This window comes from Bufo gargarizans, chromosome 3 (genome assembly GCF_014858855.1).
Source record: "Bufo gargarizans isolate SCDJY-AF-19 chromosome 3, ASM1485885v1, whole genome shotgun sequence".
In the NCBI taxonomy this organism is placed as follows: domain Eukaryota; kingdom Metazoa; phylum Chordata; class Amphibia; order Anura; family Bufonidae; genus Bufo; species Bufo gargarizans.
In genome coordinates, this window is record NC_058082.1 from 465,091,319 (window position 1) to 465,107,811 (window position 16,493).

The 16,493-nt window shown below is 43.0% G+C and overlaps 1 protein-coding gene across 2 annotated transcripts in view; it reads left to right on the forward strand.

Moving 5' to 3' along the window:
• GIT1 (GIT ArfGAP 1) overlaps window positions 1–16,493 on the forward strand; it is a 132,901-nt gene that overhangs the window by 68,909 nt on the left and 47,499 nt on the right. For both annotated transcript variants that reach the window (XM_044283647.1, XM_044283648.1), the window contains exons 4-8: window positions 1,266–1,371; window positions 3,045–3,131; window positions 5,277–5,407; window positions 6,278–6,372; window positions 8,268–8,310. In XM_044283647.1, the coding sequence (XP_044139582.1) occupies window positions 1,266–1,371; window positions 3,045–3,131; window positions 5,277–5,407; window positions 6,278–6,372; window positions 8,268–8,310 (462 nt within the window). The remainder of the gene's footprint in view (window positions 1–1,265; window positions 1,372–3,044; window positions 3,132–5,276; window positions 5,408–6,277; window positions 6,373–8,267; window positions 8,311–16,493) is intronic.

Sequence of the window (16,493 nt, forward strand, 5' to 3'; positions counted from 1 at the left end):
TTAGCACGAGCGCAATGCGTTTCTCACGCGCGTGAGAAAAAACTGAATGTGGTACCCAGACCCGAACTTCTTCAATGAAGTTCGGGTTTGGGTTAGTTGTAGTGTAGATTTTATTATTTTCCCTTATAACATGGTTATAAGGGAAAATAATATCATTCTTTAATACAGAATGCATAGTAGAAGGTCAATTGAGGGTTAAAAAAATAAATAAAAATGAACTCGCCTCCTCCATAGCTGCCGGTCTCTGCTCTTTCTTCAGGACCTGTGGGGATGTCACTGAGCTCATCACATGGTCCAATCACATGGTCTATCACTGTGGTGACATCACCACAGGTCCTTTAGCCGGCAGCTCATGATTAAAGAAGTAAGAAGTGACCGACAACTACGCGATCAAGAGGAGAAGGCGAGTTAATTATTTTTTTTTTTAGTCCCTCAATCCACATTTTACTATGCGTTCTCTATTCAGAATGCTATTATTTTCCCTTATAACCATGTTATAAGGGAAAATAATAAAGATCGGGTCCCCATCCCGATCGTCTCCTAGCAACCATGCGTGAAAATCGCACCGCATCCGCACTTGCTTACGGATGCTTGCAATTTTCACGCAACCCCATTCACTTCTACGGGGCCTGCGTTGCGTGAAAAACGCACAAAATGGAGCATGCTGCGATTTTCACGCAACGCACAAGTGATGCGTGAAAATCGCCATTCGTGCACATCCTCAAAGAAATGAATGGGCCCTGATTCAGTGCGGGTGCAATGCGTTCACATTGCATCCGCACGGAAATCTTGCCCTTGTGAAAGAGGCCTTAATCTTACAAGTTAAAATCGTTGGCTGGTTCTTAACCTGTCCAAACACTTGCCTCTCCTATGGGAGACGTTGTTAGGGGGCCACATAATGGTGGTTTTCCAGAATTGTTCCTGGATGGCCCATCCTTAGGGTAAGCTGATGGGATTATATATAATGGGATCAAATACTCGCCCTTTCCTCCAGCGCCGTTCTTCTCTCTTTTCCTCTGGTACCGCCGCTGCTGTTTGAAAGCCTGCACAGTGACATGCCAGATTTCGGCACGTGACTGCTGCAGCCAATTGGCTGAGGACAGTGATTGGCTGCAGTAGTCACAAGTATGAGATTGTCTTTTGTTTCAAGACATTGTAGGGGTTGCCCAAGATTTCGAATGATCTCGCACAACCTCTCTAAAGCACATTGAACAGAGATTTAGTGGACACATTTGTGATTTGACTTCTGAATTTACTCCTTCCAGCCCAACAAAATCAGAGTTTATTCGTGCCAAGTATCAGATGCTCGCGTTTGTGCACAAGTTACCATGTCGCGATGATGATGGAGTGACCGCCAAAGACCTCAGCAAGGTACTGAGTAGTAGTGATCTACGGTATGAATATCTCAGGAACGGTATGTCCTAGAGAGCTGAGACCCGGTCTAAGACCTTTCCGGACGGTGCGGATTCCTTTAGCGGGTTGCACCATTGCCTTGCAGCGCTGGGGTCAAGGGTTTGACTCTTGCCAAGGACGACATCTACGTGGAGTTTGTTTGTTTTTTCCCAGGACTTCAGTTTCCTCCCACCTCGAAAAAGCAGTGCCATAAGAGTGGAACCGTACAGTGCGGCTGTCCTGCGTGCAGCTAGGCCACACCCACCCGCGGCAACCTATAGCCACAAAGCCTGCCCGCATACGGCCAGCTGCACAAGGGTGTCGCACCCTTAAAAAAGTAATAGTTTATGGGGGCCCTGCTATGGGCTTTGCAGTGGGTCTAGAATACCCTTCAGGATATCTGATTACATTGCTTCTGTTCTCTGATTGTAATATCAATAACTGGTACATACCTTATAAGACTGTTATTAGGTCAGTGTAAGGGTGCATTCACATGACTGTATGTATTTTGCAGTCCGCTAAAAATACGGATGACATCTATATGACGTCTGTGTTGTGCCCGCAAAACGGATATGGTCATGTGCATGAGGCCTTAAATGACTAACTGGATGGCGTGATTTGTGCTTTTCCCCTGAATCTACTGCCGGCATATGCCAGCTATGGTCTCCTTTCAATACAACCAGACTGTCTAAAGGCTTGTAAGGGTGCCCTCGCATGTGGCAGAACATTTTGCCAGAAAGTCCGCAGGTGCAGATTCTTACCAAGTTGCAGATTTTTTGGGTGGGGATTTTCTTGTGGATTTATTCTATAAGAATCTCCCCATGTGGTTGGGAAATTGATTCTGCAGTTGAAAACACTGTGAAAAATCTTCGACAAATCCTGCGTAGAATTTTTCCACAATGTTTTCCAACACGCAACACATCATTTACGCTGCAGAATGTAAATTTTGTAATTTTCGCAGGGATAGACCATTTTCAGCCCCATAGGATAACATGAGGGAAGTCACATGTGAGGGCTCCGTAAGTCTGGATATGGTCCAGGATATTTGCCTACCTTTTAGGGTCCATTCACACGTCCGCAAGTGTTTTGCGGTCTGCAAAATGGGGATCCGCAAAACACGGACACCGGACATGTGCGCACATGGCCGTCACTTTAAATAGAATGCCTTATCTTGCCCATGTTTGCGGACAAGAATAGGACATGTTCAAATTATTTTGCGGAATGGAAGTGCAGATGCGGACAGCACACTGTGTGCTGTTCACATATTTTCCGGCCCCATTGAAAATGAATGGGTCCTGATCATTTCCGCAACGTTGTGGAACGTATCCGGACCCTAAGGGTGGTAGAATATCCAGAACATGCCAGTTCCTCGGTCCACAGACCATGGTCGCTCTTTGTCTACGTAGCTGTAACTATAGCCGGTATGTTTTATAATGTGGAAGTGATCTCTGTGTTATACGGTATAACGTTTGCGTGCAGTATTATCACTGTGGTTTATCCAGATTCCTCTAGAAGGTCACAAGTTTAGGGATGTGATGATGTAAGCCAGGAAGAGGATTCCCTGTAGCAGAGGATTGTGTAACTGGGCTGCCCCCGATTTTTATCTAATCTTTTGTGTTTTTTTTTCTTTCTTTCTTTTTTGCTGATTCTAGCAACTTCATTCCAGTGTGAGGACTGGGAACCTGGAAACATGCTTACGTCTGCTGTCTCTTGGTGCTCAAGCCAATTTCTTCCACCCGGTAATCACTGCTGATATCACGTTACTGTGTCATCTAACGGCTATTTCCTACGATTTCTCCTCTCTAGCTCAATGTGTTTGTCTTGCAGCGAGGTTCCTTATCCTAGATTTGAGTACAGATGAAAGGGGGTCATGTGCCATATGTCAGGAGTCACCTGTATAACTTTTAAAGAGGACCCCTCGCCTCTCTTGACATGTCTGTTTTAGTAACTACATACGATTCTGAGGCATCTATGTTGTTCTCTTCCTCAGTTATTGCTGCTAGAAGTTTTATGAATTGGGGTCCATTCACACGTCCGTTGTTTCTTTCCTGATCTGTTCTGTTTTTTGCGGAACAGATCTGGACCCATTCATTTTCAATGGGTCCTGAAAAAAATCGGACAGCACAATGTCCGATTTTTTTTTTTTTTTCAGGACCCATTGAAAATGAATGGGTCCAGATCTGGTCCACAAAAAAATGAACAGATCAGGAAAGAAACAACGGACGTGTGAATGGACCCTTAATCTGCACCTGGGCGTTAGCAGTTTCGGGTGTGTCCCTGCACAGTCTGACTCTATCAGCACTGACTGGATAATATCAGACTGTGCAGGCGCCCACTCCCAGCTGGTAACACTCAGCTACAGTCTTCTAGTAGCAATAACTGAGGAACAGAACAATGGAGAGTTACATGAAAAGATGCTTGAGGATTGTTATTACATGGGGCATAAAATGTAATCTGTGGAACAGACATGTCAGGAGAGGTGACGGGTTCTCTTTAATTGAATCTCTTGACGATTAAATCACAAATACTGTGCCACCATGAAATAGCTGTCGTTTCCTAGTGGTCTATTCAAAGGGGCTGTCTGCTTTGTACCGTCCCTTTTTATTAAAAGATACCCTAATGATTATCTGATCATCTGATTTCCCATGAGACCCTCCAAAGCTGTAATCTGTGGGGAAACTGACAACAATGGTGATCATACACCTTAGATATTGGCTATTATCCTAAAGCTTGTTTGGCTGACAGCATACATACAGAATGATTAAAATACAACAGTCACAGAATACACATAGATTTGCGTTCACAAATAGTGATCCTATGTGATAAAGAGTACCCTGTAATAACGTCCACTCAGTGTACATAAACATACACAACTAAGGATAAACTGAGACTAAAACGGTTATAGTAGCAAAATATAAATATACTTTAAGTGATACATAAAAATAATTAATTAGACATAATGCAATACATCAGATAAAAAAGGTGGACGGCACCTGAGGGGACATAACACATGAAGACATACATGCACATAGCAATCGATCGCTTAGGTAGTCCCACATATAAATGGCAATAAATCACTTAAATGATCCCATACATATAGTGTCAGCCATCTCATAAGTAGAGAAACAGACTCTACATGTATGTGTAAGCATGCACAAAAATGTCATGAGGCAAATAAAGGTATTGCTGATACTTTCAATAAAGCCATGTATAAAAAGAGATAGCAGAGATGAATCACCCAGACGCCCGCATCCACTGGGTAGAAACAGGGATCTCAGAGATCCACCCGTAGCATGCACAAAGTAGCTGAATATGCCACAAGAAAGATGACAGTTGCAACAAAAAGTACTTGTCATCTTTCTTGTGGCATATTCAGCTACTTTGTGCATGCTACGGGTGGCTCTCTGAGATCCCTGTTTCTACCTAGTGGATGCGGGCGTCTGGGTGATTCATCTCTGCTATCTCTTTTTTATCTGATGTATTGCATTATGTCTAATTAATAATTTTTATGTATCACTTAATATAGTATATTTATATTTTGCTACTATACCCGTTTTTAGTCTCAGTTTATCCTTAGTTGTGTAAGCATACATACAGAGCAGAGTAAAGGTCACTTTACACGGGCCAATTCTGGAGGCGACTGTTGGGAAGGAGATGCAGCGATCTCCTCCACAGTATGCAGTAACAATCTCTCATCCTCATACTGTGGAGGTGATCACTGGATGTAAATGGAGGGCTTCACCTCCACTGACGAGCAGCTGACTGTCAGGAAGGAACGCTTCCTTCTTGACAGTTGGCTGCTCCTTGGCGCCTGTAAAAGTGCCTTAAATCTTGTAACTCGTCCCCATTATATATGTGGCCATTAAATCCTTTTTTTTTTGTAGGAGAAGGGGAGCACGCCACTACATGTAGCAGCTAAAGCTGGCCAGGTTCTTCAGGCTGAGCTTTTGGTAGTATATGGAGCTGACCCAGGGGCCCCTGACATGAATGGAAGAACACCTATTGATTATGGCAGGTAAGCAGAGTATAACACAGATTAAGGCGAAAAAAAAACACTAAAACACAGGGCTCTGACAACCAATCACTTATGTTGGTAAAAAAGCCAGTAGTTGTCAGGATTAGTATAATACATAGTTTTTAAAGAAGGTTAAAATGTGCAAATCTATTAATGATACAATCAGAAATCTATAACAAACCACACAACGCACAGATAAATGGTGGATGTGCGGCTGTACGGTTTCACTCCATCTAAAGCTGTCCATCCGCCTTTAGTCGCTGTAGCCAGACATCTATCCCTCCTTGTTCCCCCATGCACAGGCATGTGTGTAATAGGGATAGGTGAGTAAAGCCTGTATTACACTGGCAGATAATCGCTAAAGAGCGTTCGCGTGGACGCTTGTTAGCAATCATCTGGCAGTGTAATACTGCCACCAATTGCCTGATGCTCGATCATCGGGAATCCAAATCTATTGACATGTTAAAAAATAATCGTTTGCAGACGGCAGATCGTGCTGTCTAATTGCGATCTGCCACTGGCAAACTACTAGACGCCATGCGGGCGAGCGATGGCCTAGCGACCTGACAATCGTCTGCCTGAAATTCAGCATGCCCGATTCTTCCTTTCTGTGACCTCTTATGTCAGGGGAGAGTCGATACACCCCTATATCCATTAAATGATCAAGTGGTCCCTCAAAATTAGCAGATTCATTAGGAGCTCCCTGCATATAGCATGAAGGTGAGCAGGTCCATGCCCAAAGCTAAGGCATTTCAGATTTAGGAGACCATTTATCACGGATTAGACGGTATGTGGCGGTCTTCCTTCTAGAGCACATTGTGGAGACCATGTGAAGGTGTAGCTTTTGAGCAGAAATTTGCTGTCTTATAGGCAGGCTGGGCACCACGATCTGGCAGACAGACTGGTGGAGTGTCAGTATGAGCTGACGGACAGACTCGCCTTCTACCTCTGTGGCCGAAAACCAGGTATGTGTGCCCCGTCAGCTACATTTAGGATGACTGTGTCCATCGAAGGTGTCTTTATTTTTAGACTGGATAATATGTGAATGTATGCGTTTTTTACTAAAGCATCATAAGGAAAATGCAGGGCCTTATCTCGTGCATTATTCGGTTTCCTGTGGCTTATTCGGGAACTTGGGGGTGGGTTGTTGCACCAAACCTCATATATCATCTGAAAACAAGATTGTCACTGAGTAATGGATTCTGCGGAAAGTGATATTTAGCTGTGTAATTGGAGAGATCCGTTTATGCTTGGGAATAAGCAGCTCTCTGATGCAGAATTGAACATATGTGCCTGTGCAAACACATCAGTGCCGGAAACAGAAATATCCTCTTCTGCTTCTTTACAGCTGACAATGAGGGCAGAATAATCCTCTTTTATTTTATTTTTTGTCACCAGATTTAAAATGACGGGGAACATTTGCGACAAATCTGCAACACAGTGAATATGCTGAATAAGCACGGTCCGGTGCTTCCGTGAGGTCTCTCCGTGCCTCTGCACCTCGAAAAAATCTATTTTTTTGCGGTGCAGACGGATCACTGACCTATTCAAGTTGAATTGGTCTGGACCCGGCGCAGCAGCCGCACGGATAGTGCCCGTACATCGGAGACCACAAATTGCGGTTCCCCAATGCACGGAATGGCCGTGTGCATGAGGCTTGAGATGTAGGGTGCAGACCTAGTGACTCCAGTGTCTCCATGACCACCTTTTATGAGACGAGTTCCTCGGTCTGTGTAAAAAAAAAAAACAAAAAAAAAAAACGGGGGTGTGGATAGCGCCTCTTACTTCTATGGGACGTGTTAATCTGGTTGTGGGAATAGACCCTAAAGGTCCCTTTACATGGGACGATGTACAAGCAGATTGTGGAGAAGGAAGCGTTCCTTCCTAAGAATCTGCTGATCTCTAGCGGAGGGAACGCTGCATTTATATGCACCGATCTCCTACAGAGTACGGGGGGGGGGCGATATTTACACAGCACCATCTGCTGTCGGGAAATGAGGATTTTTGTGTGCAAACTATCCAGTCACCCAATGAACGAGCGTTTTGCTCGTTCATCGGGTAATCGGCGGTGCACTTACACTGCCCGATCATCGCTAACGACCATTCCCATGAATGCTCATTAGCGATGATTTTTTCAATTCTCGGGCCATTATGCCGCTTCCTTCACGATCAGTGTTTGATCAATGATTTCCATCCGTGATGGTGAGCCACAACCTGGAGTGAAGCCTCCACAGACATGAGGTGTGAGGGAAAGATCTGCTCCTGTTCTGTGTTTTTAACCTGCAATTGGTTTTGGCTCAAAATCACTGATCAAACACTGACAGAAAAGCAACAAAAATCTGAAGATTTTTTGTTTAAGTACAAGACCCTTTTTTTAATGCCGCATATTAAGGTACATCTGCTGATGTTCTCAAACCTCTCCTTTGACGTCTCATTGCAAGCAGTCACATTTGGAAGAGACGTCGTTACAGGAGGCTATGGAAACACCCGGGGAGGGGAGTAGAGTATTATGTGAATATCTATGGGGAAAATTTACACATCTTGTAGATGATTTAAAATCTCACCCACTTTGCTGCTAGAACAGATGGAAAATCTACAGCAATTCTGTCATGTGTGAAAAAGCCCCAAGTCTGATTGTGTAGAGACGGTCATGCATGTAGATACAGCAATTCTGATGGAGTGAGGAAAGGATAGGCTGCCGATTGATAGGACGATCAGTGACGTGTACGTGTAGCATCCAGTTCCTACATCGTGTCCATTTATGAATACTAGTCCTGTAGCTGAATTCTTTCTGATCCTACAGGAAATTCTTATTGTATGCAGTGGCCTAAGTAACGCGTGTTTTACTTGTCTGTTTCAGATCATAAGAATGGACATTATATCATTCCACAGATGGCGGATAGGTAATTGGATTTGTTCTCCTCTGCTCTTTATCCAGGACCAGCGCTATAATTGCAGGAAGGTGCCGGGCGTAATCACTTTGCACTGTTTCATAGTGTCCCGTGTTTGCGTTGCTAACTATGGCCTCATTAAATATATATTCATGTAGTAAAATATAAATCGTCAAACTATATTGAATCCTAGTGGACGTCCATTAACCCTTACACTTCCAGAGGTGGACATATAGGTGTTTTACTTGTACCCAAGGGCAGACTGGGAATTTAAAGTGGCCTCATGTTGTAGGGGGATCCAAATTGATAGAAAGCAGGGCAACACAGGTAGGCTGCATCTGCAATACCATATGGCAAAATACCGTCCCATCAGAACCATATACCACAGTGCGGCACAATGTACTGCCCCAGAATCTGTCCCTTTGTGGTGGCCATCAAAGCTGCCATGTTCTCCAGTTGTCTCTGATTTGGATATGGAGCAGGGGACATAGGAGGTAAGATGTGAGTCACAGTTGAATTTAGGAGGGCATGTCACTGTCCGGGTATAGGAGTACCTGATTCTCAAAGCTTTTAATTACCCCCCGAGAGCTCATTATGTACCCGGCCAGCGGCTATGAGGAGGGCTTGGGCAGACCCCTGGGCATCGGCCCACCGGGAAATTTCCCTGCAGGGTCTATGGCCAATCCGCCCCTGCTTGTACCATTTGGTAACTTGCCCTGATAAGAGATTGAAGATACATCCTATAACATAGAGAAATAAGGATTATAACAGTAAGTAAATGATTGCAGTCCTAACCACTTAAAGAGGTGATCCAGCAAGCGGCAGCTCTCCAAGCACAGCCCCGTACATGGTACAGCGGCTTTGCTTGGTATTGCAGCTCAGCCCCATTCATTTCTATGGGGTTGAGCTGCAACCAGGCCATATGACCGATGTCGGACCCCAGTCTATCTGATATTGATGACCTATGCTGAGGATAGGTAATCAATATTATTTACTGGATAACCCCTTTAAATACCTAAACCTAATCATACCCCTTGCCAGTTCAGCTTAAAAATTAATCTCTGTGTTTAACCCCATGTCCAAAACTCTGCTCGGAGTAATTTCTTAATATATATTTTATATTGGTTGGAGCTCTGTTCTGATCCACAAGGTAAAGCTTAAAGGGGTTGTCTCACTTCAGCAAATTATATTTATCATGTAGACAAAATCAAGGCATTTTCTAATGTATTGTGATTTTTTACAAGGTTACGACCACCACTGCAACGCAGATACGGGGTGGCTGGAACGGGAGCTGCTGTGCCTGTGTGCCTGTGTGTGCTCCTATGTCCCAGCCACCAAGTGGTTTTTCTTGTAGTGTGCAAAGAACCACTGCTGATGGATTGCAGGGTGGTCATAACCCCTGGAAACAAGCAGTGTATGATGTGATGGAGAAATGAATCCAGCCAGCAAAGGAGGCAACGTGGACAATCACAATACATTAGTAAGTGCCTTGTCTACATGATAAATACCATTTGCTGAAATGAGAAATCCCCTTTAATGAATACGGTTTCATTGTTAAAAGAGTTTCTATCAATATCAAGTGCTTCATCCTAAAAAGAGGAAAACCCCCTGCAAACAGCTGAGCAGAGGGGGTGCCGGGGGACAGATGATCTATTCTATACCACTGCACAGCTCATTTAAATGGTCACTAACTCTTCAGAAAAAACTTTGCATGAATCAATAGTACAGGTGAATATAAGTAACTATGTAATATATCTTAATCAGATAAAAATTGCTCTGTTTCCACTTATCAACTCTACCTCTCTACTATCAACTATCATCACACTAAAGGATCATATAACGTGCTGCCCAAATCTATGAACAGGGAGAAGTGAGCTAGTTTGTCCCTATCTTGGGGAATGCTATGTTAGGAGGGAGGAGTAAAGGAGCTGATATGTGGGGAAATAGACGTTTTCTGTATTGCAAAGTTTCTTACCTTCACCTATCTTGATTTATGCAAAATTGTAGGAAAAGTTAATGACCATTTAAAGGGGATCTGTCATGTAAGCAAAGTAGTGCCACTGTGTGCATACCTAACTAGCCACCGCAGCCACAACTCAGGCAGGAATTGTTTTCTGATACCCCTGCCATTCCAGGATATTGGTGCTGTTATTTTCCACACCCAACTTGCAAGTTAGCTTGTAGACTGCCAATGGAGATCAGTGCACAATGGGGAGTCCACCTTCTAGCACCAGTGTTGTCCAATCACAAGATTACTGATCCCACGAGTTATGCCCAGTCTCACAAGTTCACGTTCCCTTCTTGCAGCATTTCGCTGACAGGTCGTTGGAGCCAAAAGGCCTACAGCAGACGTAACAGAACCATTGTCTCAGGAATGGCAGGGGCTGTAAGCAAAGCAAGAAAAGCGTCTGATTCAGTGTGGCGGCAGCTGTTCAGGTCTGCAGACAGCAGCAGTCAGCTCCCATGCACCCTCTAGTGGTGACTGCGGGTAGTCTGAATGGTGTATATGCAGTGGCCCTGTGTCATTAAAAACGAGCTCTAAACACTACAACGATATGTCACAAAACCTCTAAACCTATTTTGATATTAAAAAACATAAAAAATTGCAGTGATATTAAAGGGCCAAAGTGCACTTTTCATCACACAAAAAATTAAAGAGGACCTTTCACTAGTTTAAAAACTAACTATATCAGTGGGCAGAGCAGCGCCCAGGGGTCCCCCTGCACTTACTAGTATGTCTGGGCGCCGCTCCGGTATAGACTCCAGTGTCTGCAGCTCCCTCTGTTGTACTGGGCGGAGTTTTTGTATTAGGGTTGTCCCTTGCTGCAGCGCTGGCCAATCGTAGAGCACAGCTCATAGCCTGGGAGTCTGACACAGGACAGGAAGTCAGTTACTTCCTGTCCACACATAAGATGCTGTGTCAGTTGGAGAGGTTGATTGCTGGTCACATGACACAGCTGAGAAGCAGAAGGGAGGAGATAACTGCAGGAGTTTTTCTTTAATGTGGGTAATAAAACGGGTTGCTAAAAATAAAGGTCTTTTCCCCATTTATCCTCTAACTTTTAGTTTATAACTAGTAAGCGGTATACAGAGGGGGATGACTGTGCGGTGTGTGAGCAGGAAATTACTGGCATATCTGCATCCTGTTTTTCACATGACCACTCGCCACATGGCATCGCTGCTGTGGGCATATCATGATGTTATACAAAGGCACATATAAAGACACCATAACCCCCCCCCCCCCCCACAGAGGTATCTGCAAAAACAACGACATTATTTAATATAAAATAAAAACCCTGCAATCAACAATCCAGCCTCGAGCAGCAAGGGTAGCAGTTTAAAGTGTAACTGCCGTTCTTCTTTCATTTGTGTAATGTGTAGGGGCAGTGATGCTGAACATTTTTGTACTTTAATTACTGAAATCACACATTTGTAATAGAAAAATAGCTCTAAGGCCTCTGTCTTCTGTTACCATAATACAGTCAGTGTCAGCAAGTCTCCATTGTTATGTAAAGAGAAGACAGAGGAGCGTTGCTAAGGCTCAAAATGGGGGGAACCTATAAGCGAACACTGAGAATTGATGAGCTATAAAAATATTGTTTTATTGAAATACATGATTTAAACATACAAAGGAGATGACAGACAGATGCATGATTGAAAAAAAGTGCGGTACAATCCTGGGAGAATTTTTAGAGTACAGAGGTAAAGTGGGACAGGTGACCTAAACACGAGAGCCTACAGAGAGGATACTGCTGTATAAAATGTATATATATATACATATAGATGTCCACAATCAATGAGAGTGCAAATTACCATTAAATATAAAGTGCATGTGCAAACTGCAATGTAAGCAGTAAAAAATAACATCGATTTAATCCAATGCGGCAGATACCATAATAAAGTGCATGTGCAAGCCAAACTCAGGGGGCCAGAAAGTATGGTAAAGACCTATTCAATGAGGCTCAATAACAGAGGTGTATTTCAGATAAGTGGAAAAGGGTCACATACCGTGTTTTTAGGATAACAAAACCGCAGGAAGACCGCTCACCCCGACGCGCGTTTCGATTGAAACCTTCCTCTGGATAGGTAATCAGTATCTGATCGATGTGGGGCCGACACCTTCCGATCAGCTATTTGAGAAGGCTGCAGTGCTTCTTACCCTAGGCCTGTGATGTCATTTTACCCTAGGGTCATTGATTGCTAACCTCCGGCACTCCAGCTGTGGTGAAACTATGACTCCCAGCATGCTCCATTCATTTCTGTGGAGTTCTGAGAACAGCCAAGCAAGTGTACATCTTGGGAGTCGTAGTTTTACCACAGCTGGAGTGCCGGAGGTTAGCCATCACAGCGATAGGTGCATCTCAGCCCCATACAATGTATGGCGCTGTGAGGGGGAACTGGTGCTCATGAAGTGCCACAGTCTCCTCAGACAGCAGATGGGTGGGGGTCCCAGGTGTTGGACCACCACTGATCAGATACCGATGACCTGTCTTGACTATGAAGTCATGTCAGAGAAGGGGCTTGTCCGGGATTTCATGGCTGCTTATTTTATTTTTCTAAAAACATCAGCACGCCTGTCCACAGCTTGTTTTCTGCTATTGGGTCTCAGCTCTTTTATAGTGAATGGGAGGTGCAATACCACACAAAACCTTTTGACCGGCGTGGTGCTGTTTTGGGAAGAAACCACTCTGTGACCCTAGAAGCTTCATTTTTCAAATCATGAAAAATTTTCTCCGTAGCGTCTCGCAAGTAGGACGTCCAATCTGAATGACCCCGCCACCGCGCAGATATGTGGTGGCCAGGAAAGGAGCTGCTGTGCCTGTGCATGCGTGCCTACAGTGCCTTGAAATAGTATTCACACCCCTTGAACTTTTCCACATTTTTTCACATTACACTTTTATGTGATGGACCACCACAAAGCAGCAAGTATGTGCGAAGTGAAAAGAAAATGATACATGGCTTTAAAAAAATTTAATAAATAAATATCTGGAAAGTGTGGCATGCATTTGTATTCAGCCCCCCCGAGACAATACTTAGTAGAACCACCTTTCGCTGCAATTCCAGCTGCAAGTCCATTGGAGTAAGTTTTGCCCATTGCAAAATAGCTCAAGCTCAGTCAGATAAATGGAGAGCATCTGTGAACAGCAATTTTCAAGTCTTACCTCAGATTCTGAATGGGATTAAGGCCTAGACCGTGACTGGGTCATTCTAACACATGGATATGCTTTGATCTAAACCATTCCATTGTAGCTCTGGCTTATGTTTAGGGTGGTTGTCCTGCTGGAAGGTGAACCTCCACCCCAGTCTCAAGTTTTTTTCAGCCTCTACCAGGTTTTCCTCCAGGATTGACCTGTATTTAGCTCTATTCATCTTCCCATCAACTCTGACCAGCTTCCCTGACCCTGCTGAGCACGATACCAAGCACAGCTGCTATATAATGTACAGCGCTGTGCTTGATAAGCACAGAAAAAGGCCCGCTAGGTCACAGGAGTGCCTGTGCCTTCTCAAACAGCTGATCGCGGGGATCCCGGGTGTCTGACCCCCAACGATCAGATACCCAATCTCGGAAAACCCCTTTATGTTTGTGGGTGTAACTTGGAAAAGTTCAAGGAGTGTGAATACTTTTTTAAGTACGCTCCCTCAGTCGAATATCTTGACTCGCCCTGCAGGTTTAGGCCTCATGCACACAACCGAATTTTTCATCCATGTGCTGTCTGCATTTTATGCGGGTAGCACACTGGCCCATTCATTTCTGTGGGGCCATGCACACAGCCATAGTTATTGCGGATCCGTTTGTCTGTTCCGCAAATAGAACGTGACTTGTTCTGGTCCGCATTGTGGACTGGACGACAATAGTAATTTCTATTGATGGGAGTGAAAAAAATGCAGAATGCACACGGAAGGTATCTGTGTTTTGTGGGCCGAAATAGGGACACGGTCGTCTTCATGAGGCCTTATTGAAGAAGTGTACCTACAATATTTATTGTATAGGGGAAGGAATCATATTCATAAAGTGCTTGTTTCCCATTGCAAAGTAGACATGTTGACCCATTTCATTGAGTCTTGTGATGCAATAATTTAATTATTAGTTTGGTAACCTCTAGACATCTGCAGCAACTTGCCCTGACTATTACTCTACAGAAACAGGTCTTGGTGTTCTTATAGGTGGCTTTGATATCTATCCAGTAATAGCAGATCTACAGATCTTTTTCCTTATTGATTTAACTCCTGCCAGACCTGTGCAGCCTACGGTATAGGCTTCCCTAAAACTGGCAGTATATGACTATGCTTGAGCTCCCCCGTGTGGCCAGAATAGACATTACAACAAGTCATGTGGCATGCGTTTTAAAGTACTGTATATGGTGTTTCTAATTTGATGAAAACATTAAAAACTAATCAGAAAACTAATAGTAAAAAGTACCAACAGAATATATGAAGTAAAAACCAAAACAAATAAGGCTCAAAAAACAATATTACACAGCCCGCTCCAAATGAACAACAACCTATATAAAAACCCTAAAATAGGGAAAAAGAAAGCAGGACTCAGAACCTTGTATATAAAAACGTATTCTATTCTTTTAGAAATAGAAGGATAAGCAGGCACACTCTTATTTGGGTCAATCTATTAGCATTTATTTGTTATATTAAATACCTATTGTGATTGTAAGGTCGTATGTGATAGAAAATATGTATTAAAATATTAAAATGGGAAGAGTGCTAGCGGTAAAAGTCATAGGGTCAATGGTTCAAGATTATGAGTCTATGAAAAAAAATGTCCTTTTTAATGAATAATAAAAATGTAGAAAAATGTAAAAATATAAAAATTGTAATAAGTGGGTGATCACCACTGGATAGAGGATAAATAATGCGCTTTTTGGAGTGATGCCTCTATTTATGGGATAGTCTTTCATAAATCAATAGCTGCTGGATAGAGGATAAATGGTGCGCCTTCTATAGTGAGGTCTTTCATAAGTCAATAGCGATATACATACGAAATCTTTAGTTCAAGACTTCAAAATATGTGACAGTATATATATGATACAAATCGCTGTATTCTTTGTACAAAGCTGTGGGAGGAAGGGATGCTCTGTGCCTCATTGACCCTATGACTTTTACCACTAGCACTCTTCCTATTTTAATACATATTTTCTATCATATAAGACCTTACAACCACAATAAGTATTTAATATTACAAATAAATGCTAATAGATTGACCCAAATAAGAGTGTGCCTGCTTATCCTTTTATTTCTCAAATTGTATTCTTCTGACTGGGTGAGTCCGGCTTAGCAGCCTTTGCACCTCTACCATTTGCCTGAATAGTAGAGCCGTCTATTCCATTTATCTCTTATTCTATTCTTTATTGCAGCATATAAAAATAAATATGTAGACATAAATCATGTAAAATGAGGACAAAACATCTAGATAAGGAGCAATGTCCACAAACGCCGTACTGAGTATGGATCTCAAAGCACCCACATAGCTCCCACGAAAGATGGAAATACAGGTACATAACACAAAGGTAGGTAAGCCTGTAACAGTCAAAATAATATCAGATCTACATAGTAAACCTAATGCTACAGAGGGGGATGACGTACCATGCCCACTCAGAGGGTTAACCACCCCAAAGTTGCTGTGGGAACAGGAGAAACATAAGGAAAAAATAAATAAATAAATAAAAATATAACAAAAACCAAGATCAGGACAATAACCAACACGTGGGCGTTTGAAGGAGCGTGGTCCAAGAACACACGGTACAGCGTTTGTGGACATTGTTCCATATCTATGTTTTGTCCCCATTTTTCATGGTTTATGTCTACATATCTATTTCTACATGCTGCAATAAAGAATATAATATTTTTTATATACAAGATTCTGAGTTTTGCTTTCTTTTTCCCGGTTATAGGGTTTTTGTATAGAATATATGAAGTAGTTGCGAACTTGACTTTGGCACGGACAGGTAGCTTATTTCGACATTCAGGATTCTGTTCACACGTGTGCATGTTCTTTTCTGTCATATTGCAGAACTGTGTAGCGTGCTGTGCTATTATATCCAGTACATTATTCTTTTTTTAATTGTAAAAATAATGTCCTAACACATCATAAAGATTTTTATTGTATCCTCAGTTCATGTTAAAACAGAAGCCATAATGTCAGTGTGAAGTAGCCTATGACGCACATCGGTGCTTTCTCCTGT